Source organism: Carassius gibelio, chromosome B2 (genome assembly GCF_023724105.1).
Source record: "Carassius gibelio isolate Cgi1373 ecotype wild population from Czech Republic chromosome B2, carGib1.2-hapl.c, whole genome shotgun sequence".
In the NCBI taxonomy this organism is placed as follows: domain Eukaryota; kingdom Metazoa; phylum Chordata; class Actinopteri; order Cypriniformes; family Cyprinidae; genus Carassius; species Carassius gibelio.
This window is the reverse complement of record NC_068397.1, coordinates 26,577,022-26,591,936: the sequence shown is the minus strand read 5'-3', so window position 1 is coordinate 26,591,936 and position 14,915 is coordinate 26,577,022. Positions and strand designations below refer to the sequence as shown.

At 36.8% G+C, this 14,915-nt stretch overlaps 1 protein-coding gene across 2 annotated transcripts in view; it reads right to left on the bottom strand.

Moving 5' to 3' along the window:
• The window catches only part of gpc5c (glypican 5c), a 115,524-nt gene that overhangs the window by 61,781 nt on the left and 38,828 nt on the right, over positions 1-14,915 (bottom strand). The window contains exons 4-6 of one of the 2 annotated variants that reach the window (XM_052549692.1): positions 5,149-5,294; positions 3,638-3,697; positions 2,600-2,722 (exon numbers count right to left, since the gene is read on the bottom strand). In XM_052549692.1, coding sequence (XP_052405652.1) covers positions 2,600-2,722; positions 3,638-3,697; positions 5,149-5,294 — 329 coding nt within the window. The remainder of the gene's footprint in view (positions 1-2,599; positions 2,723-3,637; positions 3,698-5,148; positions 5,295-14,915) is intronic. The other variant, XM_052549693.1, reaches the window with a different exon arrangement.

The window sequence follows — 14,915 nt, the reverse complement described above, 5'->3', positions numbered from 1 at the left end:
TTTGTTTCAAAGTAACACAACTTTGTAAAAGGGCAAGTAAATGAAGACCATTTTTCCTTTTTAAGTGAATTATGCCACTTTTAAGCTACATAAACACCACCAAATCGGATAACTGTCCATAACCAAGAAAAGCAATAAGCTAGAAACCAATGCAGCTGTAATATTGTCACCTTCTAGCAAAATGCATCTTTCTCCATTGACAACATCCATTAAAAATGGCAAAACATCTTGTTTTTATATGTATTTATGTATATACAGTATTATAATAGATATTATATTATGTGTGTGCATCATGTATCCAAAGTATATTATAAAAGATGAACAGTAAATATAGTATAGTATAGTATAGTATAGTATAGTATAGTATAGTGTAGTAAATATTGTAAAGTAGATTTTACCAGTTTTACCAGTGAATGTTTACTTTGAAGGTTAAAAACATAACTAAAAAGAATGGTCTTAAAAGCATGACAGTTGTGTCCAGAATTCAGTGCTGATATACAGAGATGGAAGACTTCAACTAATCTGGTTCATGGGAGTTACCTTATCTTCAATCTTATTCAGTTTGGACTCAAGTTCTTAGACCAGCAGGGATCACATCTCAGATAAAAGGATCAATCTACATCTAACTCAATCTAAACTGGAATGTGAGATTATCAATCACTCTGTTCACCAGTCTAGCTTGGAGACCAGAGTGGATCCGCTGTGTAGAAACTGTTAAGTAGCACTCTTGCAACATATTTTACTGTACTTGAACACGCTTTACTCAAGTAAGGTTTGTCCCTAAGAACACTGCATCGATGGCTTATAGAATGTCCCTTCCCTTGTGATTTGAACTTAAAGCCTAAGCCACTACATTACACTACACTTCTGATCAACCTATGACAGTTTAGCAGGACACAAAGTGGAGTAACGCCAATCCAAATGTGAAAGAGCATCCAAAGTGAGTCACAGAGATTTAAAGTGAACTGCTAAAAATACTATAAAAAAAGTTTTCTGCCTGGTCTAAACAAGTCTAGACATTTACATGAATTCCAAATAGTCACAAAATGTGACAAATATCTTGTATTTAATCTCTTCTGCATCTCGCTGGCAGATTGATTGTTCTGGTGGAAACACAGATTTTTAGGCCAAATTTCAAAGACTGATTAATTGAGTAATAAGAAAAAAGTCAGACAGAAAAAGGGATGAAGAAAAGACAACTCTTTTTTTTTGGACTGCAGTAGAGAGTGTGTTTTTACTGTAGATCACAGTCATTACATGCTGCTCCAAGTCAACAAGAAATCTAAATCAACCCTGTTTGCTTTAATACACAAGCCCGGTGTTATGGGAATGATTCACCAGTGCATAATTTCCTCCCCACAAAAAGCACAAGCTCAAAATATATTGTGTTCAATAAAGCTGATACTTTTGACCAATATCACCACAATACAAATCATTCAGTACGACAGTATACCATAATATTACCATCTAACACTATGGTACCAGCAGTACTTTTAATAAAGGCATTAACATGGAGGAGAGCAAAATACAGATTTTTCTATCAGTCTTTCTCTTCTGCGCTGCATTGTTGATGATCTGAATTTGGTTGGTTGCTATAGAGATCGATGGAAGGTAGGGCAACCACATTTGGGTATGAGGGGACGGAAAGAGTGCGAGTGAGGGAGAGAAAGAGAGAACATTGTCATAATTGCATGTTCTGCTGATGGTGCTTAAGAAGCGAAGCCAGCGGGCAAATGAAATACAGATCGTCGTTTGCCGTGTGACCTCTCTGAGAACGAGAGAGTGATGGATGTGAGAGAAAGAGACTTTCGTTGGGCCACAAACACCACAAAACAGCTTTGGCGCTGTACAACTACCCCAAATCACTTGAGACCAAAACTGAAAAATTAAGAGAGAGAGAGAGAGAGAGAGAGAGGGGGAAAGAGAGAGAGAGATCACAGGGAAAAACAAAGAAATCAAAACTTGGCAACCTCAACGTCTCCTGGCTGTTAATGCAACAGCAATCGTCTGTGTTACCTTACATCGGTTAAGTCGTTTGTCATTGGTCGTTAGTGTGAGTTATCTTCTGAGGCATGAAACTGGAGCCAGACATCCATTTTCAAAGTAAACACTTCTCTCTGAGGGGCAACTGATTTGTTCGAAATCTATTAGGAGCCTGTCGGTGTGGCCCAAAGGTAATTTCTTGTTAATGGAGGAGCTCTGTGGGTGCATTTGGCTTTTCCGTCTGTACTTTCTTGAGTGATTATTTGCAATGATGTGTTTCTTTGTTCTTGAGAGCCCATATACACATACCAGACCCAAGCCAGATGGGAGCTGGCAAACCTATGACTGTATAATTCAGGTTTGCATTGCTAAAAAAAAAAAAAAAAAAACACTTAAACTAACCTAAGCTGGTCTTCCAGCTTGGTCAAGCTGAAAAGTGCCCAGAATCCTTCTGAAGTGGCATTTAAGAGTCTTTACACAGACTGTTCAGTTTAATGCTTTTCAGGGGTGGCATAAATGCTTATACACTTAAAATATGAGTGATACTAGCGGCTGAGGTGCTCAGGGCAGACATAATTTAATATGGCTTTTATGCGGTTTGAGTCTTATGGCTTACCTTTTGACTACATCATCTCCGCTCCAACACATGAGCTCATCGACGCCCATCTCTCCCTCGCACAGAGCCTCCGGAAGTATGGAGAAGAAAGACTTATACCGGGAGATATACCCCGTAAACTCCCTATGACACAAATCAATAAATGAACAACACATGCAGAGAAGTAACATTTTGAAACATTAAGGTTTTTCATTTGTTTTGAAAGATAAAACCCAAAGAACCCATTGTTTTAGGAACATATTTAAGGCTGTTTTCAGCATTTCATTATATAATATCACTTTAAGTACATGAAAAATAATATATATATATATATATATATATATATATATATATATATATATATATATATATATATATATATATGAATTAAATGAGTGTGTGCATTTTGTGCCACTGTCAGATGGATCTGGTGGAGAGATGGAAATGAAAATTGTCTGTCCAAACGTGTTTATTTCAAGGACAACCTTTACAAAGACAACAGCATGGAGGTAGGCAGTTACAGGTCACATGCTTAGTAAGGAACCAATCAGGCAACCAGAATTTTAAAATTACTAAACCTGTTTTTCACACTTTGGTTTGTTTGCTTGATTTGAACCCAAGTTCGATTCAATCCCTCTCACATTAGATCACATTTCTAAAAAAAACCATTCAATTTTCAGTTTCTATATAACATCCAGAGTCAATATCGAACCAATTATGTGTTAACATTAGTGGTTCACATGCAAACATTAGGCCTGACTGCATTCATACCAAATGTGAATCAGACAGGAAACCACGTGAACCATGAATCAGACTTGGGAACAACTTTTCAGCTTCCACAGCAACCAAACAAACCAAATTATAATGACAAAATGTCACGATTTTGATTAAAAATACTAGTGTGAAAACACCCTAACTGGTAAGGTAACTGTAGTAAGTGGGTAAAAAGAGGCGGAGCTAACCTATACTACCCAAGGAAAGTACACACACAGATTAAAATTTTTAAGAAAGATAATCAGAAACAAATGCAACTTTTTAGTAAAATGTATTCATGCTTACCGTGCAACCATTTTCAGAGTTCTACCTCTATCGCTCTTGGAGGTTTTCAGAGGGAGTGAACTGATAATGGTCAAACACCCCAGTACAAGACAATGGAACAGTCCAGAGGAGGATGAGACAAGCAGTTTTGAGGGGGGAACAGAGAGATGGAAGAAACCAAAGGGCAACAAAACAGGGGAGGGGTAATGGTGAGAAAGGGAGAGAAAAATCATGACCACAGATAAATAAAAATCAATCATGCACATGCAAACCAGACCTGGAAGATGGGTTACATCACACTAGCAATGAAACTCAACCAGGTGGATTCAGGAAGTACTTTTCCCTCACTTTTCCATCAGAAATAAATGTCAAGAGTTAAAACTAAACCACACCAGTCACGGAGATCACAACAAAACGTATTAGAAAATTAGACAAAGAGAGATCTATTTAACATTTTTAGGGAATTAATGACATAATTGAATCATTCTGGGTTCATGTTGCTTTAATTCTTCAAAAACATTGTCTTTTGTTAAAATTCACCCATTAAAATTAACTATAAACTATGATTTTTTACTTCCAGAACCCTGCTGTTAAGCTCCATTATTCAAGTCGATGGAGGTTCAACGTGGACGTAACAGAAAACCTAGCAGTCCATTATAATTTATTCTATTTAACTAAGTATACCATTGTGTTCTGACCTCTGTTCTTAACAATGATGGAGCACTTTAGCTATTCTTTGAAAATAACTGTATATTTTTAATTGATACATTTCCAGGCCTGCCAGTGAGAGCAATTCCAAGGCTAGAGATGATGTCATCCATACAGTGATGAGTGTTTGCTGTCCTCTGCCCCACTGACTCCTGCACACCGGAAAAATAAAAAAACTAATCCATTTATCCCACTCTGTTCCTGCAGTCTCAGTGCCAGCTACAGCACCGTCCTTGCCAGCCTACCACTTAGTGAGGGCTATCTGCAGCATGTGTGAGGACCTTCAAGATACGGGTCTGAAGACACTTAGTTAAATGTCCGATAGCATATTTTTAAATCAGTGTCTTTAGAGACACTTGCCAATTGGGTATGTATCGGTTTACTCAAAGCATGTGTACCTGCATATATATTTACACACACTTCATGATGTGTTTTTTATTTCAGGCAGCAAGGAACCATTGGCCTAGCAGAGGAGTTTTTAATACAGATGCACAATATATTAGTGGTCAATGCCATATTGTTCAAAATTAGTGCTTTTGTTATTGGAATAGATCTGATTAAACTGATTTAAACAGATAATAAAGGTTTATTTTAATATAAATGTCATAACGTCTTTCTATGCCAGATTGCAAAAGTGTGTTTGATAGTAGAAATGATGGACATACATTTAAATATTGGTGCATCTATAATTTATTATTTACAGGCAGATCTTCAGGTTCCAAAAAAAAAAAAAATTCTATGATACTCTACCTCAAGGCTTTTAAATAGCAAAGAGCGGTAAAAACAGGGTTTTTCAATAAATGAGTCTTGGGATCCAGTCTAACCTGTGAAGGCGAGTCAACATGCCGATCTTATCGGCTCCTGGAACATCCTGTGAGCTGTTGACAGGTGGAGGGGTGACTGAAGTCGGAGGAAACGTCCTGACTGTGGTTGAAGAAGCATTTGAAGAGTGACCGCATACCTTATCCACCTGAAAGACAGATGAGAGAAGGTTATGCTCTGTCCCTTCAGGAAAACAGAACGGATGACGCAAGTGTGTCTGTCTCTGTGATAAATGAAACTAATGGAAAAGCTGAGACAGTAACAGATCACATTAAAGCCATGAATGAATGAATTGATTAAGACCTCAGAAAGAGACTGTGTGTGTGTGTGTGTGTGTGTGTGTGTGTGTGTTTGAGCATGTATGTCTGGCTCTGGTTTTGCTTATATTTTGGGGATCAAATATCCTCAAGCACAGTAAAAACCTGAAATCAGTTACACTGTGGGAAGCAGCCAATGGTCTCCACAAGGAAAACAGCTTAATAAACAAACGGAATAACTTCTGAATAAAAATCTAAAAATGCAGAAAGGATTCTTTGAGGGTCGTGTAGGGTTAGGGGAAAAAAATATATAATTAGTTCAGACTAATAATAACAAATGGCCATGGAAAATTGATGGGAAAACAAATATGTGTCTATAAGCCAGTTTCTCTCATTATAGACTATTGCTATAACACAGGATCTCAATTTGCATTTGCTTTTATATCTACACCTCCTTCACCTCGGTGTCTTCCTCGTTCTCACACACACACACATTTAATCAATGCAGTTTCATCCCACTAAAAGCTCCGGCAGACGTCACCAGTCCATTAGTCAAAGCAGACTCGACTACAGCGATCCAAATGATTACCCTCAGTTTCTGCCCTCTCCTATCAGTCACCTTTAATAATGACAATTTCATTTGGCATTAATAAATCTTTATCTCTTACATCATTTGTCATTGCTCTGGATATAGGGGGACATAGGGGACAGGAAAAAGACAGTCTTCGCTCCGTGACTCGCTTTGAAACCTGAATGAATAACAAGGTGAAACTCTACAGGATAAATACACTGAAATAAATGGTGTAAGATTAGAAAGAAAGGTACAAAACTGTCACTGGGGCAGGATTCTTTTCTAAGGGTCCTAATATGTGCACTTTAGAATAGATACTAACATGGTACAAAATATGCACCATTTAGGGCCTTTTAGCTTTTGTACATTAGTATATCATCCCAGTGACAGCTTTGAACCTTTTTTTCTGACAGGAGAAACAATTTTCACAAAAAATAAATCAATAAATAACAATAAAAAAGAAATGGCAAGTAACATAACAACTTAAAGTGATCTTTTTGAAGTCAAAAGATGTATATTTCATGTACCTTTTTATGACACTTGAAATATCCAATTTCTTAAGTCCTCAAAAACAAAAATGCTAAAATGACTTGGGAAAAAAAAAACTGGAAAACTTGGTTGGAACTGGTGGCCTTCAACTAGTAGAAAAAAGTCATTTTATAGGCCAAATATCCTAAATAACAATCTAAGTCTTGAGTAAAATCTATAAATGTCTAAAAATATCTAAGTGAGATACAGGGCCTTTGCCACTGCATGCAAAAAAAAGAAAAAAGTCTAGACTACCACAAAAATGGGCGCAGGGTTTGATTCAGACCCAACAATGAAACGGCATCTGCTCCAAAAACTTTACAGTTCAGCTTCATTCTCCTGAATAAAAACTAAAAATACAATTTTTAGTGTCTTTAAATCAATCTGTTCACTACAAGTTAGTAAAATCATATACGCTTATTTCCCACATCCACAAATAGCAGCTCATTCAAAACACACGCACACATGAAGTTCATAAGAATCAGATATCTTTCTGGACACGATACCAGGCTAAAGGAAAAAGCATTTATTAAACTACAGTATATTTAAGAAGTCTATTTAATATACTTACATTATTAAACATTATTAAACACTGACATGTGTTAAATATTAGTTTTAATGAATAATAATAAACCGATTCAGTTTCTTTCTTTTACTTTCTGAAGCCCTTGAGCCTAAAGAGAATGAGGCATCGTGGATATCGGCCAAAAATGTGGGAGTGCTGGGAAAATATTTGTGTTTTGATTTTGTTGTATTCGGTGTAGTTTATTGATTTACCCTCTATTGTAAATATTTTTCATCCTTCTTTTTGACGAACAGCATGGGAACCATCGTTTCCCCACAAATAAACCCAGCGGTGGATTTTGGACAGAGTATCTCAAATACACAACGGTTCTCCTTGAACCATCATGCATTTTATACTGTTCAACGGATAATTTCTTTTCTTCATCCGAGTCAGTTTTATATAAGTGAGATTAGAAATCAGCTGCAGTTCTGCATATCATAATAATAATAATAATAATAATAATTTATATATAAATGAAGAGAAGTGAAGAGAAACTCTTCTTAATCTGAGATCCAGGCAGTTACACAAGCTTCTTTATGCATGGATGGAATTTCTCTCCGGAAGTTACCCAGTGTCCAGTATCAAATTATTTTCCATTCAGAAAGTCTAGGAATTTTTTTCCTGTAAGGCTTGGTTAATTTTAAAAGTTTTGCAAAGTCTTCGCTCTAAACCATGACAGACGATCTGATGGTAAAAACTAAATGTCTGCGGCACTGAATGAACCCAATGGCCTTTTCCAGATCTCCTTCTCCTGTAAATGGGGCGCAGGTTGTTTTGGGATTTGTTCATTTTATCAACACTCAGAGGTGGTCAAAAACACATTTGTAGTGTAAACGCTTATATTTTCTGAAAACCCTTTTTTAGCACAGTTGATGGCTGACAGGTGACTTCTTCGACACTTAACTCACCTGTCAATGTCAATCATCCAATGTGTCATTGCCATTGACATTACAGAAAAAAGCCATAGTCTTAAGAACACAGATCTTTTAAAGAATCAAAAGCATATGAAAATAGGCATTAAACGTGTATGCAATGTTTTTCATGGCTCAAAATCAGGTGGAAGTGGCACAATCCTGATCAATATACCCACCCTTCAGCTGGCTGAAACAAACACTTTTTACATGCAATATTGAAAAAAATGCAACATAACAGCTAAAAAGTGGCCCTTTTACAGTATAGGTGAACATAAACATTAGGTTGTTAAACATTGTGAAACTGAATATCTTTATTTTCTCCAGGGCCATGCACATTGCTTTGATCCAATATACATGTATCCACTTATACAGTGTCTTTCTAGAAAACAAAACATTTTCATACAACTTTATGTGTGTTTTTTTTCTGACAGAATACATAACTGCAGCAGGATAACAGGCAAATTAGAGCTAACATTAGCATCAAACTTATATAAGACTATTAATAAAATAGATACAATTACTCATTGTCTCACTTTAAACCACCATTGAGTGTTTGTAATGATTTCTGATTGTGATGTAATGTGGATTTTGGTCATATAATGTTATTAAAATAAGTTATTAGTAGCCTTTTATAATATACCAGCTTAGCATTTCTCATGTAAACATTATTATGAAAATACCCCAAATCTCATGAAAATCACATACAATCCATATACTATCGTAATTGTGTGTTAATTAGCTTCATGTCGCATGTGTAGAAGTGTTTCTATGGGTTTATGTATGGAACTGAACGCAGAAGAGATATGGAAGATCATCATCAGACATCATTAGAAAATGCAGGCGGGCAGTGCCAGAAGCAGCTAATGCTCATCAGATTGCGTAAATCAGTGGAAAAATTATAGAAATTATGATTCTGCGTAAAGAAATATCAAGTAAACATGTATAAAGATATCAGTATTTCTCCAAATAATTGCACTTTTGGACTAAGCCTAATGGATGCTGTTCAGTGATGCTTGCACATGACTGCATGTCTGAGTTTTGTCGACAACCAGAAGCGGCACAAAATTGAATAACAGTAAAACCCTGGTATGTGAGAGAGGCAGAAGTGACCTCAGCAACACCCTGATCTGTGACGCTAAACACAATGGGTCATTCCACTGGTCAACTGTTACTCAATTACCTACTGTTGAAAGCAGAGGTTTGCTCTTGCCTGGCAAGTATGCGTGCACCTGTCCGTCCTTGTAATATCTGTGAAATGCCAGTGTGTGATACATTCCGGGTGTGATTAGACGGGGTCTGAACGGTGCTTTATCCCACGTGGATGGAGTCTCAGAGGAAGACACATGCGAGAGCTGTGAGCGCCTGTCCTTGGGTAACAGACTGACTGTGTATTTGTGGTTGGTAGCGGGTGTTTGGCTGCAGTTTTACTACAGTGCACTATGAGGAAGTCTAAGTTAAGGCATGTGAGCTTTTTATATGTGCCAACCACTCAATCTATATCTTTTTCAGAGGACTGTCTGTTTTAAAGACAGACTTTTCCTTCAATCGTCATGTTTGTGTTAGTCTCGCTCTAAGAGAGTATTGAGTTACACGGTGTGGTGATGGTGTGTGTGATGAAGTTTGTTGATGTAAGAATCTGCTCCAGAGGCAGACAGACAAATGGACAGATAGAGATCAACAGACAGACAGAGAGATCTATAGACAGACAGACAGACAGACACAAATAGATAGACGGACAGATGGACAGACAGACAGTCAGATCGACAGACGGACAGATCGATAGACTATCTAGTCGGTCTGTCCATCTATCGATCTGTCTGTCTGTCTGTCTGTCTGTCTGTCCGTCTATCGATCACTTCACACTTTTTTTTTTAGATGGACAGACAGACATACAGATCAACAGACGGATGGACGGACAGACAGATAGACAGATCGTTAGATGAACAGACAGACAGACAGACAGATCAATAGACGGACAGACAGATAGACGGATGGACAGACAGATAGACGGACAGACAGATAGACGGATGAACAGACAGATAGACGGACAGATCGATAGATGCACAGACAGACAGATATTTAGATGAACAGACAGACAGATCAATAGACGGACAGACAGAGAGACAGACAGATAGACGGACGGATTGATAGATGCACAGACAGACAGATAGTTAGATGAACAGACAGACAGACAGACAGACAGACAGACAGACAGATCAATAGACGGACAGACAGATAGACAGACAGATAGACGGACAGACAGATAGAAGGATCGATAGATGGACAGACAGACAGACAGACAGACAGATCAATAGACCGACAGACAGACAGACAGACAGATCAATAGACAGACAGACAGACAGACATATCAATAGACAGTCTGTCAGACAGACAGATAGACGGACAGACAGATAGAAGGATCGATAGATGGACAGACAAACAGATCAATATACCGACAGACAGACAGACAGACAGATAGAAGGATCGATAGATGGACAGACAGACAGACAGACAGACAGATCAATAGACAGACAGACAGACAGATCAATAGACGGACAGACAGACAGACAGACAGACAGACAGATCAATAGACAGACAGACAGACAGATAGAAGGATCGATAGATGGACAGACAGACAGATCAATTGACCGACAGACAGACAGATCAATAGACGGACAGACAGACAGACAGACAGATCAATAGACGGACAGACAGACAGACAGACAGATCAATAGACAGACAGACAGACAGACAGATCAATAGACAGACAGACAGACAGACAGATAGACGGACAGACAGATAGAAGGATCGATAGATGGACAGACAGACAGATCAATAGACTTATAGACAGACAGACAGATCAATAGACCGACAGACCGACAGACAGATCAATAGACAGACAGACAGATCAACAGACTAACAGACAGAGAGACAGACAGATAGACGGAGAGACAGATAGATAGACAGATCGATAGATGGACAGATAGACAGATCGATAGATGGACGAACGGATGAAAAGACAGATCAATAGACGGACGGGCGGACGGACGGACAGACAGATAGATCACTTCCACCAATCCAAACTCTAAACTAATTCAGGTGGTAATGTGCAGGCTGTCGAAGCCAATGACAGAGGATCACTGATGTTTACTGCAAATAAAATACATCTAACCACCGCTTCACATTTTAGAAGAGGAAATGCCAAAATGATCTGTTAAATGCCAGTGTTGTTTGAACAATATCAGAGAGCGTCTCAGTGGTGTTGAATTAAACAGTGCTCAGAATCAGGCTGTGGCTCTGCCAGTACGGGAGGAGAAGCCAGCTTCACTGTTCAGTTAGCAGCTTGTTTTTCATGTAGGTCTGGCTTGAGTGTGTGCTTGAACTGTGATTCTCTGGCTGCTTTGTTTGGCTTCACTATTGCCACGCTGATACTCACACATACACAATCAGCTGACTAATGATCTGTGTGTGTGTGATCTATTTGTGAACTTTGCATCTCCACTCTACTCTTCTTACAGTGCAAACTGTTTCAGATCCCTGGCGCTACTAACTTGATTATGTGTGCTGTACATCAAATGGCATAATTCTTAGAATCTCTGGTGATAAAAATGTATAAAATACTTTCTCCATCCAAGTTAAAAGAACAAAGACAACTCTAAGACAACACTGATTGATTTCTTTCCTAATTTCCAAAAAAAAAAAAAGTATTTCTGAGCAGTCTGATGCATAAAGTTTGTCAGTTCCTTCCTTTCTACTTAAAGGAAAGACCGAACAGTTGGCACAGCTTATGTTTCAATATCATGAGGTACTGTACATGAAATCAGCAATGAACTCTGAAAAGGGTATCATCATTTTTGCTTATTCAGCTGAAATTACATCCCAAAGGATGTTCTACAATCTGGTGCAATAATTTTTTTTTTTTTATTTTAAACAAAACACAAAATAATATAATTTTTTTTATATAATATATGTAAATCATTATATGCCTGAATGCATGTTTTGTACTCTCAAATTCCCATACCATGTCTGAAATTACCTGTGCTGTTTTACTTTTCTTTTCTTTTTCATTGTTTCTTCCTTGCTTTCAAATGTAAAAAAAAATAAGTAACTACAACATTGTTGCATATGGTTACATCGCAATAAACGGACTGTTCAAAAACACTTATTAATCACATTTTATTAAACAATTTTAAACTGGTTTTATGCAGCCAATTATTACTTTTTTTCCACATTTTTTTTTCTTCTTAATTTTAAGAAAAAAGCAGATTTAAATAATGTTTTTGTCATTTGTTATAAAAAATGTTTTCTATATATTTAAAGAATTTTTATATTATTAAATGAACAAAGATATTACTTAATCATAAAACACCCAAAACATTTCTGTTGAAACTAACATTTTCTTTATATATATATATATATATATATATATATATATATATATATATATATATATATATATATATATATATATATATATATATAAATTTAAAATAAAAGGTTAGAATGAATCATCTGTATTTATTTCATATTAATTTCATAATTTCAGTTACCAGCCCAGATGATTAACTACTAACCCAGAACACCCTCAGGAAAAAGGGAGAGACAGTGAGATTTAATACGTGGCACATCCAACATCTTATGTTTTGCATTTGAAGATTGCTGGAAGTGCCAGCTGGAAGTTGTAAACTAAATTTACAACCACCAAACAAACAAACAACAAACAAACACTGCAACACAGCAATGGATATTTCTGAACTGTGCATTGCAATATACACTGTATGTTTCCTAAATGCTAACGGTCTCCTCGGTCTGTCTCAGCCAAGTCTGTGGTCTGGACACACACTCCACCTCAGAAAGCTTCCCAGATATAAATCATCCTCTCTCTCATAGTTCTCTTAAAAACATCTCTTTACAAACAGACGGGTGCTGAGGCTCTGACCCCAGACTGGCTGACTCAGCGGCTGTTCCGCTCACTTTCCTCTCCTCACCTCGTCCCTCTCCTCTACTATCCCCTCAGATCCCCTTTGCTCTCCTCTATATTTCACTCTAAACTGTAAATACTCTGTTTACGAGCATATTTCCAGTTTCTCGGCAGTTTGTCATAATCATTCACATATGATTTGCAATCTGGTTTCCCAGCGAACGGATGTCGCCACAGCCTCTAATGTAACTGCCTCCCCAAAACATCGATGTAAACAACATTTTGAAAGATGATGCACTGGGAAACCAAATTAGATGTAACTCTGTTTAGGAACCAAAAATGGGTACGAGCATAACTGTGCAAGACTGAGGAAATTCTTCCAAGTCATCTAAAGGTCAGGCTTCTGTTAATCATTCTGTCTCTTCTTTCGAATCTGGGTCACTATCGACGTCCCTGAGGCACGGAGTGTTATGATACAGGACTGGTTAAATTTGAATCAACCCACAATTAGTGTTGGCGGGAGTTAAGAAACATAACTGTATTTAAAACAGCGCTTTTCGGGGAAAAGGCTATAATTTTCTAGGGGAAACGAAATGAAAACACATAAAATAAAAATATAGTACACGACAAAATAAAAGACAAATAATCCAAAATAAAAACTAATAAATAAATAAAATAAAAATAAAGCAAAAATAACAATATATAAAATAAAACAAACGAAATTAAGGTATAAACAAAAATAAATCAATAATAATAAATGCATCAGTGCATAAAATAATTTCCTGTTTCCAGATATTTGTGTTCACAGGAACAATTATATAGTACCAAGAGATAAATACGGCACAAACAAAACAAGGGAATAAACCAAAAATGAACAAGAAAAGGAGAAAAAAATAGGTGGGCTGGGGGCTTTCTCCTTCACTTTAGTCATTCTCTCCGTCAGATTGGAAAATAAATTGCTCCGCTGAGGGTTACAAACTTGGTGAGGTAATTGATTCCTCACTTTTTACTCACTGGAAAGATGGATTGGTGAAGGGATAAAGTGATATGGCACTTTCCAGAAATAGGGTAAAGGGCCTGAAACACTTAGTCTGTATTTTTTCTTTTCAAGTCTTATTTTCTATGGATATGTTTTATTTTAAGTTTAACAATGTTGAAAACACTGCCTAAAATAAAATAAAATACCTGGTAAGAAAAGTAGCTCTTTTATGAAGTCTTATTTTCTATTGATTGTATAAGGTTTGCATTTTTTTTAATTCAATTAATACAACTTCACTAAAGTTTTAAAATGTCTAAAAAACTGCTAGCAATAAAATAAAAATAAAAATATAAAAAATAAGCCCAGCATGAAATGTATTTACCGTATTTTCCGGACTATAAGTCGCACTTTTTTTCATAGTTTGGCTGGTCATGCGACTTATAGTCAGGTGCAACTTATTTATCAAAATTAATTTGACATGAACCAAGAGAAATGAATCGAGAGAAATGAACCAATAGAAAACATTACCGTCTCCAGCCGCGAGAGGGCGCTCTATGCTGCTCAGTGCTCCTGTAGTCTACACTGAAGACATAGAGCGCCCTCTCGCGGCTGTAGACGGTAATGTTTTCTCTTGGTGCTTGGTTCTAAATAAATGTGACTTATAGTCCAGTGCGACTTATATATGTTTTTTTCCTCATCATGACGCATTTTTTGGACTGATGCGACTTACACTCAGGTGCTACTTATAGTCCGAAAAATACTGTAGTTACTTAATTTTTTTCCTTATATAATAATTTTATAAAAATCTCTCATAGCTTTTATAATAAAAATAATAATAATAAATGACATTTGTGCCTCTAATGCAAAAGTAGGCCAAATTACACAATATTTATGGAAAGAGTCAGATAATAAAAAAGTGAATAGAAATACAAATACAATAGAAAAACAATACAGGAAAGGTAAGAGATGCGTGGCTCTTGAACAGACCCCTCTTCTCATGGCCGTCTGTGTTCTGGGCTTTGGAAATCTTTTCT